General features: G+C 39.3%; 4 protein-coding genes across 4 annotated transcripts in view; 2 read left to right on the forward strand and 2 right to left on the reverse strand.

Moving 5' to 3' along the window:
- LOC106646192 (dnaJ homolog subfamily B member 6-B-like) overlaps positions 1-6,307 on the reverse strand; it is a 31,864-nt gene extending 25,557 nt beyond the window's left edge. The window contains exon 1 of the mRNA XM_089597145.1: positions 5,977-6,307. The gene's annotated coding sequence lies outside the window, so the exon portion shown is untranslated. The remainder of the gene's footprint in view (positions 1-5,976) is intronic.
- Positions 2,306-8,749, forward strand: LOC111642732 (mitochondrial translation release factor in rescue). Its single transcript, XM_089596863.1, has 3 exons — positions 2,306-2,332; positions 7,251-7,272; positions 7,986-8,749. Exons 1-3 carry the CDS (start codon positions 2,306-2,308, stop codon positions 8,432-8,434), a joined length of 498 nt encoding a protein of 165 aa, XP_089452989.1. The 3' UTR covers positions 8,435-8,749.
- LOC106639538 (mitochondrial ribosome and complex I assembly factor AltMIEF1) lies at positions 7,586-8,054 on the forward strand. The gene is made up of 2 exons (XM_014353197.2): positions 7,586-7,847; positions 7,936-8,054. Exons 1-2 carry the CDS (start codon positions 7,680-7,682, stop codon positions 7,972-7,974), a joined length of 207 nt encoding a protein of 68 aa, XP_014208683.2. The 5' UTR covers positions 7,586-7,679; the 3' UTR covers positions 7,975-8,054.
- A 671-nt stretch (positions 8,750-9,420) lies between the features above and the next one.
- On the reverse strand, positions 9,421-22,415 carry LOC106639566 (uncharacterized). Its single transcript, XM_089597144.1, has 8 exons — positions 21,968-22,415; positions 21,262-21,374; positions 15,895-16,191; positions 15,489-15,733; positions 15,247-15,418; positions 14,937-15,172; positions 11,855-13,228; positions 9,421-11,436 (listed from the first exon to the last, which is right to left on the reverse strand). The coding sequence occupies exons 1-8, from the start codon at positions 22,104-22,106 to the stop codon at positions 9,435-9,437; spliced, it is 4,578 nt and encodes a 1,525-aa protein (XP_089453270.1). The 5' UTR covers positions 22,107-22,415; the 3' UTR covers positions 9,421-9,434.
- Between the last annotated feature and the right edge of the window lie 1,786 nt (positions 22,416-24,201).

Consider the following 24,201-nt stretch of genomic DNA (forward strand, 5'->3'; position numbering starts at 1 on the left):
TAATAGATCTAGCGTGAAAAAAAAAGAAAAATTCAAGCGTTACTGTCGTCAAAGCACACAATTATGACGATATAGATAAATATATATATATATATACATCTAACATATCTATATTCAAATTAATTCAAAAACACGTGTTTTTAGAAATGATTAGTTACGTGGGTTTCAACACCCGATAAGTAGTGAAAAATAAAAAGTTACGTTAATTTTTTTCGACTCGACTCAATTGGTGTTTTTTTACGGAAAACCCTATATCAACGACCATGCCAGCTAAATTCACGCCCCTCCTCCGACATAAAGGCCAAACAGTTGAATAAAAATTAGAGCTCTAGCTGCCCCTAGAGCAATAAAAGGTACTCGGTAGCCGCAAAACCAATCGACCTGGCTTTGTTTCTAGCACGTGTCCATACACATTATCACCCCCCTCCCCTCAAACCTGAATCGGTGTCGTACATCCGGGTCGCGACTGAATTATTATTATCTCTCAAGCTGCACGTAAGGGCACAAATGGCGCGTTAGCCTGCAGCTTGACTATCTTGCGTGTATACTCATCACCTATAATGGTAAACTGCGACGCGATGACCGGGTGCTCGCGGTTCAAGGCCGCCATGAATACTGGGCAGCAGCGCGATGCGATGCAGAGCCGGTGCGGCTCGAGAAAAACGCGGCATGTTCCCCGCACATCGGAGAGTGGAAAAACGGGTTCCTCCCGTGGTATGTATGAGCATATACCTACCCTACTCCCTTTTCGTCTTTCCTTGCACATTTGTAGACCCAACACTGCCAGCTTTTAACATCAATGTGCACTTTCACGTTTGTAAGAATATTACTGGGTCTATTCATGAATTTCCAGGTGTGTGTAAATACCGTTCAACAGCTGGTTCGATACGGATGTATAAACAATTTTAAAAGCCAATTTTGAATTTTCATCGAACCAGCCGTTTAACGTTGTTTACACCCCTGGAACACAAAACATAACTCCATCCGTTTCAAAACGGGGGCGACGGTGCTATCGACCTCTCACATAATTTGGCAATTTATTTTCCAAATTGGGATTTGTACTCAAAAGAGCCTTCCCTGTCATCAGCTTCGAACGCCCTCTACAAAGTATAAGGATGGCGCTAATGTTAGAAAACCATAGAAAAGTATTTTTTCTCAACATCCAAAATTTGTCCCTTTATACAAATTTACATTGGTAATGGGCGCTTCAGCAAAGTTCAAATCCCAATAGACCCAGGGGGATGTTCGTTTGGTGTCTCGAGTAACTCTGCCATGTATAGGGTTAGGGTAATTTTACTGGAAACATCAGCTGTTCCTCATTCGAACAATTAAGTCACGTGATCTACTGGATATACAAACGATTAGTTAGACACGTTATCTTATAACCGTCAGACAGAGCCGCACAAATTTTATTACAAAAAAGTTAATTGCGAACAGAATGGCAAAAGTTAAGGACTTACATAATGGTTAAATTACTGCTAACTGATAATGAATAAGATAAACAACATCTAAACTAACGTAAATAAAAATATCTTTTTAAAAGAGTTGAACTCTATTATGTTTTTCTAAATTTGACTGATTACAATGTTTTCTAAATCTTTGAACTAGCACCAGCAAAAATCTGATTTTTCCCGCAACAGGATGAACACTGTGATATTGATTATTAAATTCCACTCTTTGAAACGTTAATGCAATGAGACATGATATTTAAATCAACAAATGTTTTACTGTAGTGCTTTTCGTGCAAAGTAAAAATAACCTCAAGTAAAACATTTTCTGTAAACGAAAAAATGTCCGGCTTTTTTATCTATATGTAAAATGATAAATTATAGATTATAAATAGTTACAGAACTTTTATTTGCTTCAGAAGTTACCAAAGTAATTAAATATTGTATAATGACTGTTTACGAAGTATTTCAATAAACTAGACTTCGTTGAGATTCAAGTATTAAGGTTTTAGTCTATTAGCAATTGGGTTGCATTTAAACGAACCATAAGTCCTTTAGATAATTGTATGCGGGAAATTTTTGTTATTGTATACACCTTTTTTTTGCCTTGCTGTAAAAATTCACCAACGAACGGGATTAGCGCGAAAGTCGCGCAAATAAGGCCACGAATAAGAACTGAAATGCAAGGTTTTTTTATTTCTTTCAAAGCCACTGCTCGTGGGATAATCGGGGGGATAGTTGTTAAGCGTGTGACCGGATTCTTATACACTGACGGCGTCTTTGCCTTTATTTTTTCCGATATTTTTTTAAGTGCACGTGTGAAAATTGAGTTCATCGTTTGGTAAACTGTAGCGAAAATGTTGCGCGATATGGTGAAATTGGCGGTAATTTTCCGAAGACCGCCCTCATTTTCGAAACTATTATACAGTTGGCATTGAGGTTAATATCGGAAAAACTTATCGTTGAACTACGCAGCTCGTTATATATTGGCTTTTGCAAATGTACGCATTGGTTTGATAATCTCGAACAAAATTACGTCGGAAACATATACGTAAACAATATACACATAAAATCAACTATTGTATCAACTTAGCACTTTGGATGGGCTAATTTAATTTAATTTTGTACTGCATCGCATATACAATAATGCACCAAGATGTGCATGCACAACCGCGAATACTTTCTCTCTCCACATTTTGCTTGTTTTGTGCATGGAGAAAACAAATACATATTCAAGTTATCAAACGTTGCACCAACAGATGATTTCGTAAGATATTATACCTGTCACGAGGAAAGAAAGTCGAATTTTTTATTGTTGCTCTGCTCGTTTCGACAAAATACATAATTTATGAAACTCGCTGTTGTGTTATGTGTACATATAGTGCCGTCGACATACAGTTCAAAATTATACTACTTAAAAATGCATGCACAAAAACAACGGCGTAAGTACTGGCGTGATGCGTTCCCGTTCACGTAACCTTGTTACCAACTGCGTGTTACACAGACTAAACGCCATACAAAAACAATGTGACAATTGAAAATAAACGAACGACTTGAAACTGTTAGACATGTTAAGTACAACATGGGGTAAAATGTGCCGCTATCACTCCAGGGACTTTTATGGCACGATGATTGATATGTTATCCAATAAGTTGAAACAAAATTAAGTACTTGCTTTTAGAAAAAATGTCTCTTATTGACAAAATAACACTTGTAAAAATCTAATGTCATACCACCTAAGTATATGAAAAGTAAGCAGCATCCCATACATAATATTATGGTACTCGGAAGCTTAATTGCGAGCTTAATTGTAACTAGACTAGACTTATCATATCATCTATATGTTTTTGGGCTAATAGAAAAGTCACCCAGCAGCGTTTTATTTTACCTTATTTTGTTAGTAAGCATTGACAGCTGGCGCAATCACTCAAGTGGGGGGGAGGTAGTACTTTGCACATAATATACACAATCATGGGTGGAAAATAAGTGTCCATCGATACGCAAGAGTAAACACGGGAGGACGGAAGCATTCTCAATCTTCATAAATACACGCGAGTTACGCAAAGTAACTGAAGACATGGCTGTGTATACACACATATTATATGAGTATACATGTACACTAGTATAGGCGTTGTCGTCCGTCCCCAAAGAGCTTCGAAGGGAATTGTTTGTTTATGTAATGTTTTGCGCAATGATGTTAGGGTATACACTATTATTAAGTTATTAGTACAATGACAAGACTGTGATTTTGTTCCCTCCCCCCCCCCCACTTTAATTTAACAACGTTGTGATGTCTGGAGCAATGCTGCTGTGTGCAAACTGTTCTCGAAACTTTTACCTTGATATAATGCACACGTAAACTGCTGGTATATTGTTATTACGTTCAAGGAACAACTGTTATTTGATTCAATTATATGTGACAACTATCTAACACGCTATTATCAACTTACGTTGTGATTTGCAATAGTACATAAATAGAAATACACACGAGTTCACAGCATTTATCTCACAGTACAGGTTAGTAAAACTGTACTTACATACTAAGAGAGAAAAAAAAGAATGAAAAAAGGTTTTTTTGGTATACAAATCCAAGTCAGCACAATAAAAACGGGGAAATAAGTAAATTTACTCGAAATCGTTGAAATTCGGCAGTTGAAGCAGGGCACAGTTATCAACATGTGGTTCTAGAAATTTCTAGGTACGTATTGTATACTCGAATATACTTATATATACTTTAGAGACAGCGCGGCAGATAGTCATATTAGGGTAACTTTCTGCTCTATACAACTGACGATCGATCCAACCGTCCAACAAACACGACAAACACATTCTAAGTAGTAATGCTTGATACAGTAAATCAAATTAATCGAAGCCAGCGAGCACTTAATATGTTTTATCACTCATACACCCGGCCAACGAAAATTCTAGATTCTCTGATTTATATTTAATCTCAGACGAGCACGTGTTTTTTTTTAATTTTCGTCATGCTTATCAGTCGTACGCTCATGATTATTTCGATTTGATAGTTTGTTTCAACAACGACTGTGGTTTGGGAGAATATGTGTTGCAAACCACCTGCCGCTTCGGGGCAGCTGTTACGTATACCGAAAGGTATAACAGGCGCGCGCGTTTCCCAATTTCTGCGTCTATCCTACACACACCGATCAATTTCGCAACTCTCGCAACGCCGAGAGATCGGCTCGCGCTAACGGACACAGAAGACGCACACAGACACTGACGGGCTGAATCAGCGCACAGCCTAACTGGGAATTTTCGCTGTAGGCATCCTACATTCTCGGGTGGAGAGAGGAGAATCTCTCCTTTTTTTCCCTCTTCTTCTTTTTTTCTGGAAAGAGCGAGGAACAAAACTTGGCATGCGACGCATCGCGCAAATGCTGTACACGATCGTTGAATTGAAACGGTATTTTTGGGACGAAATGAACGGACTTTTTTCGATCAGTATTAGAAAATAGGTACATCCACAAACTATGTATTCGCAGCACGTTATCGCAAAATGCTCTAAAGACGTAACTGTTGAGAGGTTTTTCGCGCTCTGCGTGCGTCGAATGTATACAACGTGAAACGAAAAAATACTTGAGCATGTCAACCGAACATCCAAGCTGATCTTTTCCGCTTTATCTCCCGACAAACCGGAGCTGTCCGAGACCAAGCAAAACACGACAGTGAATTATTACAGACTTGATTACAGAATTGATTACAAAAAAGCAAAAAAAAACATTTGACGCAATTAATACCAATATACGTCGTGCAGTGTTTCTACAGTTTCTCCGTCGAATAAAGAGTTACTATATGTAGTATGGTGTCGCGGAAATTCAAGTCACCGTTTCTCCGACAATGATATCACGATTACAAATCTACCGTAACTCGACCTACCTACCTTTGCATACATTATCATTATCATACCAAGTACAACTGACCGTACAGAGGCGTAGGTATCTACAGTATTAAATTGTATGATTGGGGTAACGTAATTATGCTCTTTTATCGACGTTCAACACGGACAATTGCCAGAGCCTTCTCTTCTATACACCACCTTGTTCGCCTCTTCTGGTTCTCGAGTACACGACTCCGAGGGTATTATGCAAAAGTATACGTGCATATACTGTGTACACAATACACGGAAAATTGTGCGAGAAAGAGAGCAAGACGGATAAGATATAGGATAGGAAAGAAACAAAGCGCCACTCATCGAGAGTGCCCCCAAGTGCCTACACTCCTCCTCGTCTTCCTTACTGGCGTTGTCGTCGCCTCCAATTAAGGCAGCGCAAAAAAATGGTCATTGTCGAGTTGTTTAGGTGTACGTACATATTTATACGTACTTGTATGGATGCACGACACCGATTTTTGACCAAAACGAAACATTATTCGAACCGTACACCTACCCATGTATCATGTATAGGTTTATACCAACCTCTCCTCTTTTTGCTTACGCAAACGCAAAACGTTATATTATTGATCTCTCCATGAGTATATCTAAAACCACGACAATGTGTTTTTAACTACTCACTCGTCAACACACGGAAGATTTCCCACACTTCCTCCTCCTTGGGTTGTATACCGTTTTTTATACTTTGATTCCAACGAAAAGGCTGATGACGATGATAAAGTCGTTGCGAATGGTATATAAACGAGCACACGTTACGCACTGAATTGGTACTGTATATTTTATAAATAAAACATAAAGACAGGCTCCCCGCAACCAATGAGAGCAAGCCCCTCAACTCTCAAACGCACACACTCTCACGTGAACTCTATCGGTCCCCAAATGACTACACAAAAAAAATTATCTCCTGCTAGCTCGGCTGTAGCTCCTCGACTGGGTGCGAAGACTGCGAAGTTGGCCGCACGAGTTTTCACCAACCTTCAGCTATATACGTCACTATAAGTCGTATAGATACGACTGCGTTGCGCATGCTCCGACTCCGAAAATCAAACAAGATGGCCGCCGGCAAAGAATATAAATGCATAAAAAAGTCAACTTCCCCTGTCGCCCCTCGCGATCTCGCTTTTTTCTTTTACGCAGGATTAGCTGCTGCTGCGTGTGTGCGTATAATTATATATCTACATCCAAGTATTTATGTTGTTTATATGCGTTTTTCATCTGCTCTTCCTGATGAGTTGTGTGTTTCATGTGCACATAACCGCGCGCTACACGTTGTTTCTTCCCTACGCTTTTGTATACATTAAATCGTTACGTTGCACGCATTATACGCCCGAAGTTCACGTAATACATGGTTATTCAAACATGCACAAAAAGAAAAAAAAGAAATGCCTTTAGTGTACTCACCAACGATCACTACTTAATTTACACGCTCCGCAGCTCGAAGAACTAAAGACTTTCCAGCTACCAATGTTACGGGTGTTGTTTTTTTTTCTTCTTCGCCTTTCTTGAAATAATCAAATTGCTGTTGTCACGCGGATCCAATGACTTCTTTTAAAATTGAAGGGGAACAAATTACGAGCAAGGGTTTTTTAAAGCGAGTATAGATGTACATATAGGTGTACCTTTGACACAGAGAATTTTAAGGGCTGATATCGATCGAGCCGACCAAAGACCGAAGAACAGAAACGAATTACCTATAGGTATATATATATATGCGATGTTAATCATCCATGGACGTACAGTGTAAAAACACTGTATGTGTGCATATTATATGCAAAATATATTATATATACTATACGGCAATAATAGAAAATACCATAAATCTTGTACAGTTGCGCACAAAATATGTTGTCTGTCAGTACGAGGCTTATGACTATTTTTCATTGTTTATTTTTCAGGTTAAACCATCAGCTGTTCGCTGTTGATAAGTTTTGCGGTCGGTAGTAAAGGAACCCAATTCTTAAATATATATATTTCACTGATGGTTTCAGATAATATTTTATTTTATCATTTATCCATTGATGTTTTGAAAATAGGAAATAATAAATATTGCATGATTATTAAAAAATACTATTTTGAAATTATCCAATTAATGTTACATTGTTTAAACTAGTTCAAAGTTAAAAAAAATTTTATTACGCATGCGCAGTATTTTGGAGCAAAAAAAGAATATAGCAGACAACACATAGCATAATAATCTCTTTATTTTTTTTTTCAATAACCTATAATATATGCCACTCAAGTATATGTTTCCAGTTAAATATATACAACACGGATGTTTGTTCAATTGATTTGTTTAATCGTCAAGTTTCGTGATTGTGGAATAAATGGTGAAAATGCATCAGTATGAAATTCTGGGCTTGTATAAGAGTTTGCTAAGGTATAGTCAAAATTTAAAGTACACAGATCCCAAGTACTTTGTGCACAGGGTCAGAAGAGCTTTTTTAAATAACAGGAATTTAACACATGAAAAGGACATTAATTTTCAATATGAGGTACGTTAGTTTATCTTTAGTTTCTGCTACGTATTTCAAATTATCAATAAAAAATATTTTTTTATATAACTTACACTGTTGTTTACAGAAGGGGCTGGCACTACTGAAACGCAAAAGGGTCGTTTAAAAAAATGTTTCTTAAATATTATCGACAGTTTGTTTTTCAACAGTTAAGCCCGACATTCAACCGTCAGTTATCTGTGACTCGCCCAAACTTAAAATCATATAAAAAGTTTTTGAACTACTCAAAAGTACCCAAAGTAAATAATGATGATCTTGTGATACAATACGTTAGAGGTTGGGGTCCAGGTGGTCAATCAACAAATAAAACAAGTAACGCGGTTGTTATGAAACACGTACCAACGGGTATTGTTGTGAAATGCCACGAAACGAGGAGTCAGTTTAAAAACAAGGAAATCGCACTTGAATGGTTGACAAATAAACTGGACTTGCATTATAATGGCGAGGATGCTGTTCAAAATCAACTGAAAAGGCTTGAGCAGAGAGACAAGCAAGAAAAGGAACAGAAACAAAAGAAACGTGCTCTTATGAAGGCTGCCTTTAACGAAAGAGAAGGATTGGATTAACTAATGCCTGTTAAATTGCCGTAGATTAAGTATTTTGTATGGGGAGACGAATAAAAAGTATTTTATTTGTATTGAAAATTCAGTTTTTTTCATTTTTAATATTCAATCACTTTTGCATTATTGACAGATTTACAATATTTTTTAAATAAAATTTTCACGAGTCTTTCTCTTCTTGAATGTAGAAACTTAATTTGGTACTGCATTATAGACAAACATTTCTTTTCACATATCGCTGATTATACACGCAAACTCTGATAGTCGCTCATACAAACAAATTTAATTGATGTAAGATGTTGTACTTTTCACGCATTTTTTTCTCACAACGAAAGTTTTAATCTATGATAAAGCTGTGTTTGCAGTCTTGCATGTTCTAAAAAAACAAACATTGTTCAAGTATTACTGATGAATTATTGCGTCAACTTAAAAAATGTATCTTTTGTGTTGTATAAAAAAAAGGTTGATGTACAAACAATAAAAAAATACGAGAAATAGATTATTAGTTTTCAGTTTTCCTCGTTTAGGTTAAATTGAAAACCCTGCACTCGGTGCATTTAAAGTTTATAAGTTTCGAATTTGAATTTTGTACACGAACTGTAGGTTTTAATCGAATCATTCGAATGAAGAGGAACATCTTTTTTCATGCTTATTAAAATAGTAATAAACAAATGTGACAAGACCTCGAAGGTCTCATCATAAGAATGTACAAATATTGGTAGTAGCAGAGATCTACTACGATGTTACAGTAAAAATAATAATTGTAATAACATTTTTTATATAATCGTATAATTAATAAATTCCTAAGTGCCTTTAAGATTTTAAATACTACACATACACGAATACCGTCTGTACAGAATGTACAAAATGAGCTGCGACAGTTCATTTTCGCGAAAATTGACAGTCTGGAAGCTCACTGAAAATTCGCAAGTAAAAAAAAGTTTTTCAAGGTTATAAAAAAAAAAAAAAAAAAAAAAAAAAAAATTTACACGCTTATCCTCCTTTTTCAACTATTCTTCATGCCAAGTCCTGATATGTACCGCCTACTGGAAGTGTTTTTAAATCGCTTCTTTGGCGGCTGCATGTTAGACTTGGGCGACGATGCCGAGCTTCTCAAGCGCCGATTGCTCGCCACTGTCACAGACAGTACACTACTGTTGTCCATGTCGACCGAGTGATCGATTTTCATGACCCTGACGACGGGTTGAAAGTCGATACTTGATCGCCTCTGATCGACATCCGACGACGGCGAGACTCGACCCGACTGTTCAAACTCACCGTTTTGCAGCTCGGACGCGAGACTGTCTTTTTTTCGCGGCCTTTTGGGCCTCCGCCTTTCGTTTACGGATAAAAAATCCTCTTTACAGTTCTCGTTACTCAAAGTCTTGTCGTTGTGCTTCAGTTTCTTTACCATCTTTTTACTTCTGCTGCCGGTGCTCAGAGTCAGCTCGCGAGTTTCATTGCTATCCTGCTTTTGTTTCTTCGACGACGAGGTAACACTGCTTTGACGTCGGTTCTCAACCTCGACGTGGTTAGACGTCTCCGAGGAAGTCGTGTTTTTCCGCTGGCGTTTTCGCTTGAACTTGACGGGCGAACGTTTCTCGTGAGGCACTAACGCGTTCGTGTCCTTTGAGCATAGATTCTCGTTGTTTGATAGAGAAGCCTCGGAGTCTTCGCTCGACGCTAGGCTTTTGTTTTCCGCGTACCTCAAATCTTTCACCGCCTGAGATTCGATCTCGACCTCTTTGACTATGCACTTGTCAGGGCTCTCAGTGCGCTTTTTCCGTGGAGTCACTTCTTCACTTGAAACTTGTTTCAGTACAGATTTGTCATCCACTTCCTCCGTTCCACTGGCCTCCTGACTAATGTCTTTGTACTCTATACTCTCCCTACTTTCATTGTCTTCCTTTTCAACCGGTAAATTAAGAACTGGCTCGTTTTCCTTGCCCGTTTCTTGCTCGCTCTCGTAAATTTCTTCCTCAGGCAACGACTGTGTCTCTTGCGTCACCTCCTCATCCTCCTCCTCTTCCTCCGGCTCATCATTCGAAGGCTTACTCTCTTCTGCCTCTTCCACGGATCTATTCTCGAAATCCGATTCCTTTATATGCAGCTCCTTTTGAAGTTCCTTTTGCAGTTCCTCGGTCAAATTTTTGATGTGCATTTTCCTCCGCATCTTGTTACCCGGCCAGCCAGTCTTATTTTTCCTCTTCTTCTTCTTTCGCGTTTTCAGCAAAGAGTCTCCCCTCAACTCCCCACACTCAGAACTAGCACACGACGAGTTCTCGAAACCATTTAGCGTCCCAACGTGTTCTAGTATCTCCAGGAGATCAGCCGGAGCTCCTTTCTGACGAGCCTCGGGCAGAATACTCTCTTCGATATTTTTCGGCTGATCCGCAACAAGCTGTTCCAGTTCGTCCACTCCGTCGCTGAGCATGTTATCGATGTTCTGGGCCAGCTGTTTCAGATCCTCATCAACATCAGACTTTTCGGAAGATTTTTTATCGGGTTTGGCAGTTTCGTTATTGGCCTTCTTGCCCTCCTCATCGATTGTATTCAACGTCGTAGTCTGTTGCTCTCTCCTTCTAATGATCGTCGACATGATGGCCAAAGTAGACGCATGGCATCGCGGACTTTTGCGCGGTGATCGAACTCCCATGTTCAGGTGTCCGCCCCGATTTCGACCGCGTTTACGATGAGCTCCGCTCTGGGCGAGATTTTTTTGCAATATCTCGTGGAAGTTTTCGATTTCGTACGGCAGCAGAAATGGCTTCAGCGAGTCGCTCTCGCTGTAATAATATTCATCGCCATTGTCTTGACGCTCGTAGGTGCGATACCAAGGTTCGGATTTCGGCACGGCTTCAAAGGAGTAGTGCATCTTTTCGACCTCTGCTGAGGGCTTGGACGGGTAGATTTTTTCCTTAATTGGAACAATACTTGAATTCGGGTCCAGCTCTGGATCTCCCCCATCCAATTCTGGATCGCAGATGCCGGTCAAAGGAGCTTGGTATCTGGAAAAAACAATTAAACCAATTTATACAACATTACTGCATATTGTTTATAAGTTTGTTTTCCGTAAAATTTAACAATATGAATTTGATTGGGTTATAGATTTCCCTTATTGACAGTCACAGTTAGCCATGTCGATCAAATGAATTGAAGAAAAAAAAAAAAAAAAAAAAAAAAAGAAGAAAAATATGTAAATGGTGGTTAATGATTTCGATACCAGTTATTGTGTCTAAGAAATTGCAAATGAGTTGTACATACGAGCGGGATAAAAAGTAACTGTCAAGTAAAATAAAAATGCGATATTGTAACTTTCGAAATGTACTCTTGTTTCAAAGATCTCAATTATCAACAAAAATCGCTGCAGCTTCCTCAAAAAGTACGCACTTATTGTAGATAAATAGGGAAAAGACTCAAATTTACCGTAATCTACTTCCGGGTGTTTCAAATTTGTAATAATCAGTGTTGTCCTTCAACAAAGCTTCAGTCTGAGTCCTCCTCTTTTTCCTAGCCTTGGAAGCTGGTGAATCTTGAGAATCATCTTCAATGAATTCTTGCTTTGGAGTAATATTGCACTCTTGCGAAGAGCTCAATACTATAGAATCCACAGCTTCTTCCCCATCGCTTTCAGTGTCTTTAGGTAAAATACTACTTTGTTCACCATCACTTTCGTCACTGGAATTGTCATCGCGCCTTGGGTCTCCAAACATAAAAGATTCTGCTTCGACACTCAGCAAAGACAATTCCGATTTTCTCACGCGTTTGAAACGCACCACAACTGGCTTCTCACTTGATGGTTTGTCTCCTTCTTCTGGCTTTGCTTGCTCAGTTTGATTTTCTTTCGAGGGTGACACCGCTAATTGGTTACTAATTGGAATTGCACTAGATCTCAGTTTATTGCCCAAAACCTCAACTTTATAATAATCCCTATTATCCTCTATCAATCTCTCTTCAACTGATAATCTTTGCCGACCTCTGTATGTTCTGCCGCCTCTTTTTGCAACTTTGAACCTTCCTCGATCGTCTTTGTTTAAACTTTTAACAGAATTAGTATCCTCATTGTCAAGAGCTAACACTTTTTCATTATTATTAACACTGTTGACCGCGTTACTTATCGAGTCTATGTGCTCATCTACATTATTCACATCTTTTTTAACGTTACAATCAGCACCATCAACAACTTCCACGGGTTGAGTGGCTTTGTCTTTTTCTTCATAGCCATTGACTTTAGTTTTTACACTGGCATCCAAAAGAGAGTCTTTAAATGCACTATCTTTATTAGTAACTTTACTATGACTACTACCTACATATTTACATTCAACAGTTTCAATATTAATAACACCGTTTAACGAGACATTTTTTGGATCTTCACTATCACTTTCATTGCTCTTCGATTCTGATTCACAAGTTTTACTAAACAGCGGCTTTCCATCGTAATTCACTAGTTCATTTTCATCTTTTTCGGTTTCGGAGTCATCCTCCTCTATCCATATAGTCCCTTTCGCACGTTTCGTGATGATGAACTTTTCACTGGGCTTATCACTTTTCGCATTTTCATCGAGTGGTTTTCCTTTGGACCTCAGTAAATGACCACTTTCGTGTTTGGCCCTCGTCCTCAGGTTGTGCGCAGAATCAAGCTTTGAATTTTTCCTAGCACCATTGCACTGCATCATCCTTATGTCTTCCACACTATACTCGCTTAAACTAGATTTGTCTTTTTTTCCCCACTTTTCGTCTGGCAGTGAGAGACCATTCTCGAGGCTGCTATCCCGACTGGAGAACAGACTGCAGTCTTTGCTGCGAAATAAAAATAAATACATTACTATTGGCCACTTGATGGAGTTATCGGATAAGCGTTTGTATTCTTTATATGCGCTTCAGAACCCCTTTGTTGAATCTATAAACATAGTGCTGGCCTGCTCTGTGTCATTGTGAGTATATACCTGAAGTCAGATATCGTGGCGTCAAATTGTACCTTATTTTCAAAGTGAATCAACCATTTCCTGCTAACGTACTCAGTGTTGTGCGTTTCACTGTTTCAATGTATCTGATGTGCCACAGACCCAATAAAACCCCAATAAAGACGCTCAAAGACCCTATGTTTTCTTCATTCTTCCTTTGCTAAGTGTGTTCTGTTGCGATGAGTAAGAGAGCAACGTGTTGTATGTTGCGACGAGTAAGTGCATGTGCATTTTTATTATTGACCGTGACCATTGTACAAAGTTTGTTTTCAACAAATAAAAAAAATTGCGAGAAGAAGGAATCACTTGGATGTCCACCCCATCAGTGACGTATGTATAATTGTTTGTGGTTTCGTGCGCGGCTTGAACCCGGTCAAGGGCGGACCTACGTGTGTGATGGGCGAGGTCAATGCACTCAGCGGGAAGAGTGCCCGTAACAGAGCAGGGGAACTGAGCGTGCTGAGCTCAACTAGTGATTTTGCTCGCCCATATACCCAACTTGCACAAACAACAGTCATATACAACTGATGTATCAATAAGTACACGGTGATGGCAACTTTGGTATGACAAATACGAAATACGCGGGAAAACCAGTCTCACGAGATGACACATCTACCCTGATTTCCGCTAATTTCAACGTAAGACGGAACATATTAAGTGAAACCATGGTTTATAAGTGACTGGCTACAATGTTTCTGAAAGTCGAAATAAGACATTTTCATACCTTGGCAATTGAGAACGTGCCGTCCTTGTTAATGTATTGGTGTGAGTTTATATTTTTATGTGATGTGTTCGTGCACAATTGAATTAAAGCTTGCATATGTATTGACAAAAGCAATTTGAGTAGGAGGAAATGGTGGAATTGTAGTTCCTTTCGTGTGTGTCGATTCAAACGTATACTTTTATGTGCAGTCGAATTGTATTGTGCTGCTACAAATGCACGAACGCGTCTGTGACATCATACATTGGACTACTGTAGTACACACGGGAATATATTTTGTCTTGTTTTTCTATTCTACACGTGGTTGAAATTTGAACAGGTACGAGGAAATTCACGTATTTAATAAGCTGAATAGTCCCACTAATTAAAAATCATTTTCAAAGTTACTACTTGACTTTAAAAAATAGCGTAAATGATATAAAATCTTACTATAACAATATGTATCATGTTTAAAATTAAGTAAATATGAATATGACAAGTAAGAGTATCTCTTTCAATTTTTAATTTTTTTTTTCTTCCAACTTTATTTAACCTTTTAAGCAGATTTTCTTACACTAACATATTAAACTTATTCATCACAAATCAAAAAGTTTCAAGCCTATTGGTACAGTACAATCATTTTATTTTCATACTGAGTTAAGCTCAACTGCTTTATGTAAGCTTGTGGCAAGTGTTTTGTACTCTCAATAAATACTTTTCATTAACGGGTTCAGTTCTTTGTAGTTTCATCTCAATAGATTCTCAATATTTTAACACCCAAAAATTGTAGTCGTAGAAATTCCCGTAAAGATTTTAAGACATTTTTTATTTTTTTTATTTTTACCTGACATCTTTCGATATGTTGATTTTGAGAAAGGCTTCGACGCTCGCTCCCGTACTTATCAGATTGTCCAGAGATAAAAAGTTTTTATCATTACGCACAAAGTTGAGATGTTGGTCAGTTTGCAGATGTTTGGACAAATTTTTGTAATCAATACGGCAGATTTCGCAGTGGCCAGTATTTTCCGTTTTGCGAGCGCGTGTTGCTGTGGCGCAAGGCCTGCGAGTCATGTCTTTGCCCTAAAAGGAAAGAAAATTCTGGTCATATTATGTCGTCATTAATCATCGTATAATCTTGATGATGCAATATTTACCTTTGATAAGTCGGGATTAAAGCACTTTTCTCTATTTTCTTTGATCTCTTTGTTGGCGCAAAGAACCTCTTTTTTTTCTCTGCGCTTTAGGTCAAACGGACAACTACCCGGCTCACCATCAAAGTTCAGGGTAGGCCAGGATTTTAGTTCAACAAAGACTGGCCGAGTTTCCCTGCGTGAAAAAAATCAAAGTTTGAAATTAAAAATTTTCATACGAATAACAGCGCAAGACCGATAATTACCTGCGATAGGATTCAAACTTGATGAACGGCTCCTTCAAATGTTTGACCTTAACTTGCTTGCTGGTGCCACTTTGCTTGGTCTCGAGCGGGCTTTTCGCCGCTTTCTCAACTTTGCCGAACCAAGAATGAAACTCGTGAATCGTCCAAATGGGTATGGCCCACTTTTGGGCGTTGTTGAGCGGATCTACTGAACACTGTTGCGGCTGTGTCAGAGCCCGCTCCAACATTGCATCTGCCCGGGACTTCTGCAAAAACGCAAAGTCAGCACAAGATCAGCAACTAATATTGCTGAATGTGTATCTCAGTTTTTCTCTCTCTCTTTCGTTCATACGCAAACATTCACTCCACTTGAAACGGGTATAAAAAAAAAAAAAAAAAAAAAAAAAAATGATAGCAGTGTACATACCGATCTCTGGGTAGCAGAGCCTCGTTGGTTTGTTGAGTTGGACAGGGGCCCCTCAACACTGCGGTAAGGTGTCGTTGGCGTTGTCGGCGTCAGCGTCTCGAGGCTCATGAACGAGGGTGGGCCCCCGCTGCCTCCGCTCGTGTCGGCCCATCTGGACCTGAGCGTCGACGCGGTGACGCTTGCTGGAGTTGTGGGAGTACTAGCAGTGGTGCCAGGCGAACAGCTCGACTTTGTCGACTTGTCGTTGCGATCAGTGACCACTAGAGTGACGCTTTTCACCAAGAAAAGCTCGATCAGCTGCAACAGAGTAACGGCCATTAATGACTTTGGAGTTGTAAGCATTTACAAAGTCAAAAAACAAGTCAACTGTCATGTTTCCTCGAAGTTAGTTTTCTAACGCACGCACATTTAATTATAAAAAGTACATTTGTACAGTTACTACAATTTACATTATTTTGCACGCTATTCGATTACGTGAAAATACCATTGAGATGGTAATGTGATTACTCTAGTAGTTTTACAACATGGTGTTGGAAATAATTTGACCTACTTTCGTGTAGTTATTTTACTATTTATAGCAGTAATAGTAGCATTGAAAATATCTTCAATTCAACAATAACTTTACACTTTAGGTTTGTAAGTCATCTCAATAGAATTTTGCAGGATAAATTGACTGAGTTTTGTAAAAACATCCGCAAGAACGTCAAGCACATTCGTTTTGTTGTAGGGAGTATGAGACAGAATATTTTGTCATAAAAACAAAAAGCCAATTTATCGTTTGTCACTTAAATTTTGCAACAGATAACTGTTCAATGATTGCTTGAAGCTATTAAATTACTGTCCAGCTTCTTCCAAACTATTTTTTGTTACAAGTACAAGTCAGATTATTTCCAACCCCATATGTACTAAGTAATCTTATAATGGTATTTTTTACAGCAGTGTGCACACTTTAATCGTTTCTGTAGGAAGCACACTCAGCAGCAACAGTCGCAGTGACAATACTCCAAGCTGTTTGATGTCAAATGTACAATGTGTACATAACAAGATTGAGTAAATGATAAACTGGACAAATGGTTTTGATACACACTGACGAGTTAAAAAAAAGTTCATGGGTATCCTACCAGGAGGAACAGTGCATTTCTCCTGACTCCAAAACGTTGTTTATACAGACGCTAGAGGAGCCAGCTGTAACTGGGTATGCCAAGCTAGAGTATACACCGGACTCGAGTGCATTGGAGGATGTACGGATGGACGTGTGTTCTCTTACTGGGTAGCTTGCTTGCTTGGACACAAAAGCCAAGAAGAAACACCTAGGCTAATAATAAGCAAGCGAGAGCGCGAGTGTAGAGAGAGGAAAGAAAGCCGGACTCGGCGATATGCACGTCCGTTTGCACATACATATATGTAGCCGCCCCGCGCGTCCGCGAGAGAGAGAGAGAGAAAAAAAAAATAATATAAAGAGGTAAAAAGAGAGAGAGAAAGGTAAAAGAGGCACAGTAATAGTAGCATGCAGCAACAGAGGCGAGGCGTATCGACAGCAAAGAGTAAGAGCGAGAAAGAGAAAAAACGTGAGGGAAAGAAGGAAAAAAAGAAGGAAAGAAAGAAAGAAAAAGGGTCGAGGCGTAATGCAAGCGAACCAGGCAGGCAAGGCGGAGGCGTCACGTGGCCCCCTCCCGATCCCGTCTCGCGCTCTCTGCTTCCATTCGTGTTAGGGTACTACAACTGTATGTGTGTGCCAAGAGAACGATCACGGCGACGACGGCGATGTCGTCGACACTAGCTGGCTGCTGGCGTAAATACAAGGTATGTGTACACCTATGCAACTGAGCATACAAAACGCCGAGGTAAACGGAACGGTGCCACACATCAGAGTGCACAGCACCAGCACTGCATGTATCTACACAGTCCATAGTAGAGCAAGAGAGAGAGAGAGAGAAAGAAATAAAGAGAAAGAGCAGATGGGCGCGCGCTGACTGGCACATGCATACACACCACACGGTTGTGGGTTGAGAGGAATAACTTTTCATCAAGGGAGAGAAGATGAAGAGAGGAAACCAAAGGCTGTTCTTAATTGTCAACTAGGTAGACAATACAAACGAAACAACCAGGAGAAGAGGACAGAGAAAAAAGGAGGAAGAAATACATCTGCAGCTTTTCTTCTCTGCTAGAAAGATTTTCTTTTCCTCTCGTATACGTGGCTACTTGTGCTGCTGCTGATGCCGCTTCTGTGTTGCTTTCATCACAGAATCGATCCTGATTTCATACACGACTCTTTGGAACTCTACAGTAAATGTTGGTACACGAAACGAGGCAACAGTCATCGCACCTTCCAGTTACTTGACTCGTCTCCAACGGCGTCGTCCTGCTGTCCAGGTTGTCGAGGTTCAGCTGATTTAGGTATAATACTGGCTTCAAGTGATGAATAACTACAATATTTGTACGTACATCACACAAAAACACTGTATGCAGATAAATATGTACAAACACACACACCCACACACAAACAAACACCAGAGAGAGAGAGAGAGAAAGAGAGAAGCTAAGTTACAGAGTGGAGCAAGCGATTACGGAGCAGCACGAACGAAGTACTCCGAGGAACTGTCACGCACAAAATGGCCATACGCCGTTAAGAGCTTGCCTCGGGCGCCGCGCTGTGGCGTCCCTACCTCTTACCCCTCTGTTGGCCTGTTGCCCCTTTTAACACCCCCGCCAAGCCAATGTTACCTGGCCTACTGATTTTTCAGAGCTGCATCAGCCTCATAGAGATAATACATAACAATACCGCCCCTACAACCATCAATTTTACTGCACACAGTGGTGTATATACAAGGTAGAGTAACAGTACAAAGCAGTCACCCTGATGCAGCTGTTGTTGCTACTGTACAACAAATACCGACAAATACTTCTCGGTTTATCTTTCTTGGTTACAATGTATCTGAAACGCGATTGATTTTTTCTGTCGAAGGTCTTTATTGGAAGGGAGCTACATGATGACTTGAAGCCAAAGATTTACACTGAGAAATGGAGTGATAAGGTTCATAACTGGGTATGCGTTCGATTTTGACGTCTATTTGGCGCGTCCACTGGGTGGCGCTGCCGCGGAGCACATGCGACTTGGCTAACAACTTCACCGTCGTCTATCTGCCGGCTTCTTGCCTGTATACCTATATATGAGCATACGGTATAGGGTTGTTTGTCAACACAGAGACCCATAGCATAGCGGGCGAATGAGATGAAGGGGAGAAAAGAGCATACGAAGAATGAGAGAGAGAGAGAGAAGCAAGAGGTAGAAGGAGAGATGAGAGCGGGAAGAGCAAGCTGATGATGCTCCGGAGCGCAAGCCAGCAGCAGCGTATTTATGGCGACGTTGCCGGATCGATTGGAATTCCACGGCTTCATCCTCCTCCCCTTTACCTTCCTTGATCCAACTCGTATTTTTAATCGATATTTTGAAAAAAAAAAAAGTAGAAGAAAACAAATTCTACCATGTACTGGTTTGAAACTTGAGTTTTGCATCGATTACAGAATTGGAATGCACATGAGGGATCGTTGTTTCATTGAACAGCACATTGATTCTGGAGACTTCTGCTTCATGAACATACAACGAGCTAAACGCATCAACAGTAGAAGCCACAGCTGAGGGGGATCTATAATACTGCAGCCAGCAGCGCATCAAATTCTGCGTCGCTAGCTGGCTACTATAGTTCGCGAAACGAGAGATTGTGAAAAGAGTTATGTAGCTGGCAGAGCAAAGAAAAAAAAGGACACGTCGTGTTACTCAAACGCGCTCCGTACCGTTCGAGGCTAATGCACAACGACACTTAACATTTTACATTGAATCTACCAACAGATTACGTGCGCGAATTTCCTAACTCTGCCTACAGCTACTAGCTCATTGTTTATCGACTTAACGCGTGAAATATGCTTCATGGAATTCGACTTCAAAGATAGAGAGCACAAATCGGAATATAGTTGGAGAACGTTTTCCCTTCTGTAACGAAATATAAACTCTTGCGTGAAGTAAAGCCCGCGCTTCGAAATTTTGAAGCTTGCCGCCGCTTCAAAGATATAGCTGGCAACGTCGGGAATCGGGAACAAAGTTTTTTGACTCAGAGGACTTGTGTGTGTGCTTCTCGTTCCTTTTCTCTCTTACACAGTGCTTCTCTCTCAGTTTATAAACACGACTAGATCAGTATAGTATAGATCAGTATGCTTAAACATGCATCGGTACAGCGTCAACAGAACTTTGAAAAAAATTGCATTATCTAAACATCTCTGCACTTCGTTACTGGCGTCTCTCTCTCTCTATCTCCTTTACTCATGTGTGTCACATCGATATACATGGTTTTCGTGCTAGTCGAGGGAGAATTTAGGGCGTAGTCCCCCGCGCGTTTTTTTTTCCTCGAGCCTGGCAACAAGCACGCATAGTGGCATATACCCCCTTTCTGGCTTTAACGTAGGTGCGATATGTGTACATGTTTCTCTCTCTCTCTCTCTGTGATATATATGTTGTTTGTACAATACACGCATACATATATACATGTATACATCTCAAAGCGCCTAGTTCAGCAAGGTTTTCCTCGCCCCGTTGCCCATTAACCCGCGCGCGTAATGGTTTGGACGTGTATTTGTGTGGTCGATTCATCCGCGCGCGCTCTGAGAGAATTTCAGAGCTAGGAAGGACGAGGTAGGAGAGCTGCCAGCTCTGACTCTGCTTTTTCTTGAAGCGGTTTCTCTCTATCTTTCTTACAAACTTGAGTTACAGCTAATGCTCTGAGACAGAACTTTCTTTTCACGCCAAAAAAAAAAAAAAAAATAGGCGGTTGGTCATAGAATTAGATTTCCGCGTATTTTGACTAATAAAACTCCAACTGGTATCTCACGTTGAACTTCTCGTTTTTTTCCGGTGTACATGTTATGTTTTCAAATTACTCTAACTTTTACTGACTGAAAAGTCATAATTTCTTACAAAGTAATAAGCGATTAAATGTTTTTCGTTATTAATATTACATTAATAATGGAAAACAACAATAATTCAAATGTGCTTGTTAACTAAGTATATGATTGTTACGTGATAATGTTCAATAGAATCAAATGTCAACTATGAATCAAATGACTTGATAATATTAACATGTAAATGAGTCAAACGAGAAATCCAATTACAAATCATATTTTTTTCCCCTATGTGTCTAACTTTTAAAAGGTAATTCTTTTCAACAAAACCTATTTCAATCACGTCACAAAAACATATTCTTGCAAGAACCTTCTACCAAGCTGAAACTGAATTAACACTATAATTTGTGTAAATGAAAATAGCAAACATTACAATTTAGAGAAGTAACATTACATAACTGCTTAGAAACTCACCCCACCGAGATCCTTGATTTTAGCCTCTAGCTTGGAAGAAAGAGCGTGGTTCTTTATATCCAAGTAAAATTGCTTTCCCTCCAGTGGTTGAGGTCCTTCTTGAATCTGAATTACTGAAATTATATGCTAAGATTAGCACAAAAAATGTACTTTGCACTGGACTTCCCCTGTTTATACATATTTTTATTTGTATGTAGAACGATAAGTATCGATTTGGTATATCAAAAGAAAAAAAATATATCTGTCAATATTATATGCAGAAAAATAATTTAATCTGTATGCTCTGTCCAAAGTTACAGTATATGTATCAAATTAAAGTTACAAGAACACGTATCAAAAGACATACTTAGGCAACGTACAATTCGGACTTGAAATTCCCGCACTTCCATTGCAAATTGTCAATAGCAACATAATGATCATCTATCGATAAAGCTCTAATAATGGCTATACCTTGGAATGATTACCTTATCACACACAATATCCACAGTTAAATTAAAAAAACACATACCAAAAGTTAAAAATTTTCCAACAAATCGAGGAGGTATCAAACCTGGTACATAAAAGGGGTACTGTCTTTTTTATCAATCAGTAAGATCGAGCTTGAAATTTGTCAATCAACTGATTCGATCACTCGATGCGGTGTTGGGTGCATCATCGAGGTTAGGAAGCAATAAGTACATAAAAAAATTAAAAAACATGAGCTTACAGGCAGCGGCGCTCGTCGGCGTCTTCGTCGCCGAAGCCGTTGCTGAATTTGGCGTCGTCGTCGTCGTCGTCGTCGTCGATGTTCTTGTGCTCGTCGTGTTAGTTGTCCTCCGGATTGGCTTTTGTCCAGGTCCCATCATACCAGCAGCACTAAGCTGTTCGTCGTCGTCGTCTCCGCTTCTTCGACGTGGGCTTCTTCTCTGCCCATCCTCGATTGACGCGAACTTGTACCTCTCGGATCTCAATATTCTCAATTGCTCGAGCTCAGCTCTTTTACTTTTAGGTACTGCGACGATTGAAACCCCTGAACATTTATTCTTCCTTAAATCCACGGTCTCGATAGGTATACTACTAACAGCTTTTTAATAGGCAAGGCACCGTCCTTCCTTCTCCTTCTATTCACTGTCACGAAAAAAAAGAAGACGAATAAGACGATGCGATAAGCGATAACCGAGGATTCCCACAGCACTGTATTTGTATATTTGTTCTACATATACAACATATATACATAGATATAGATACGTATCACGCAATTCTCTCACATATACATTGAACAAAGAAAAAACCGAGAAAGAAGCAACACATGACATGATCCACATGTGTTCTCAAGTCTCAAGCGCATCGTCACGCTGTGAATACTTAATTCACAAATTTAGGTAAAAAGTAAAACGTACGTTGGAAAGAAATGTAAAAAATTATAAATGTTGAAATTACCCTATCAAGTTAAGACTTGATACATTATAATAATAAGCGTTTATTCTAAGAAGAAAAACTTCCAAGTAATATACTGTTCAACAAGTACTTAACAGTTATATGATGTTAGACTAAGGATGTGTTGACTCAACACTGTTAACTTAAGAGCGCTCTCCCAAGGTCCCAAGCGACAAAGACCTATTGAGGTGTACCTATAAGTATCTGTAGGTATTACATGGTCGAGAGTAAATGTAGTAAAATTTAAAATATCTTCAAAGTTCGAACAAACTATATACTCATATAATTATTTATGATTGCGAACCTCATTAGAAGATCGTTTAATCATCAATTTAAATATTAGTACGCCTTGATGGTTCTGAGGTTGCTCGAAGCGCTCTGAACACCCTAATCGAACAAATCTATTAGATAATAAAATTAAAATCTCATTCTACTTCTACCTACTTATACATTACTCTGATCGAAACGTTATTTGGCAGGATAACAACGTAGTTGCCAAATTATTAATTTGCTAGAGCCTGCACACACAGCACTGATTAGAAGAGATTTTTTACTTTTCAACCTGCCTTCACGTTTCACTTTTACTGTATCCTCTCCAAAATTTCGTCAAATAACAAGCTGCTTTTTGACACTCTACCAGCCAGTTCCTAAACCAACTGCCCAGTGGGTTGAATACTCGGATTTTTGTTTGTTAAGTATTGTTGTTCTTGGCAAGCGATCGTGCCGACTGCACTGCCGATCGTACACGCGCGCGCCTTTTGTTCGCTCTGAAATGAGCAGCATGTCGGCATATATCGAAAGTTTTCAAAAAAACTCGAGAAAAAAGATGCGGACATGCACTGCGGACCGGCGGGATGCGGGCGGCCCTTTGTCGATATATGTGCGATAAGATGTATATCAGGAGCCGTACCATATAACTTTTTTTAGCTTCGCGGGCCTATGTTATAACATAGGCAGAAGTACAGAAAAATAATTATACGGTACGGACCCTGAAAGATGTATATCTTGCATCGAAAAACGTCATAGGTATATGGTTCGTGGAGGTTCAAAGTATTTTCGTGATATCTTTTTCATTGATCATGAGTTTTTTGTAATACAAAAAGTGCTGTTCGCCCCAGAGTTTGCCAATTGCGGCAGGATTAGAACTTTTCTACTACCCGACAATGCCCCCCACCCAAAAAAATGAACCCCTTAAAAAAAAAAATTTATGCCTCAACTATTTATTCATGACAATTGATGCATAACACTTATAAGTTGCGGCAATTTTCTGACTTTCAGATGATGGGAAAAATAACCGTTTTCGTCGCTTATCTTATCTAAAATCACTGATCTATAATCTCAGATGAGTAGGTATGGTTATTTTTCCCATCATTTGAAAGTCAGAAAATTGCCGCAGCTTTAATCATAACCTTATGCATAAATTGTCATGAAAAAACGTTTTTTCATGCAAAGCTGTAGCATTAATTTTTTTTGTAAGGGGGACAAATTTTTTTTTTGGAGAATTTTTGTGTGGTAATGAAAAAG

The sequence above is a fragment of the Copidosoma floridanum genome, unplaced genomic scaffold, assembly GCF_036245765.1.
Source record: "Copidosoma floridanum isolate Cflo_tuat_1 unplaced genomic scaffold, Cflo_Japanese_pri ptg000030l, whole genome shotgun sequence".
NCBI lineage: Eukaryota > Metazoa > Arthropoda > Insecta > Hymenoptera > Encyrtidae > Copidosoma > Copidosoma floridanum.

Bases quoted from the DNA above. Each gene is read 5' to 3' on its own strand.
- LOC106639538 (XM_014353197.2), top strand. From the start codon at position 7,680: ATGGTGAAAATGCATCAGTATGAAATTCTGGGCTTGTATAAGAGTTTG. The intron at 7,848-7,935 runs GTACGTTAGTTT...TGTTGTTTACAG, and splicing joins ACATTAATTTTCAATATGAG to AAGGGGCTGGCACTACTGAA.
- LOC106639566 (XM_089597144.1), bottom strand. From the start codon at position 22,106: ATGATGGGACCTGGACAAAAGCCAATCCGGAGGACAACTAACACGACG. The intron at 16,192-21,261 runs GTGAGTTTCTAA...ACTCTGTTGCAG, and splicing joins AAATCAAGGATCTCGGTGGG to CTGATCGAGCTTTTCTTGGT. The intron at 15,173-15,246 runs GTAAATATTGCA...CTTTCCTTTTAG, and splicing joins TTAATCCCGACTTATCAAAG to GGCAAAGACATGACTCGCAG.
- LOC111642732 (XM_089596863.1), top strand. From the start codon at position 2,306: ATGTTGCGCGATATGGTGAAATTGGCG. The intron at 2,333-7,250 runs GTAATTTTCCGA...TTTATTTTTCAG, and splicing joins GCGATATGGTGAAATTGGCG to GTTAAACCATCAGCTGTTCG. The intron at 7,273-7,985 runs GTTGATAAGTTT...AAAAAATGTTTC, and splicing joins TAAACCATCAGCTGTTCGCT to TTAAATATTATCGACAGTTT.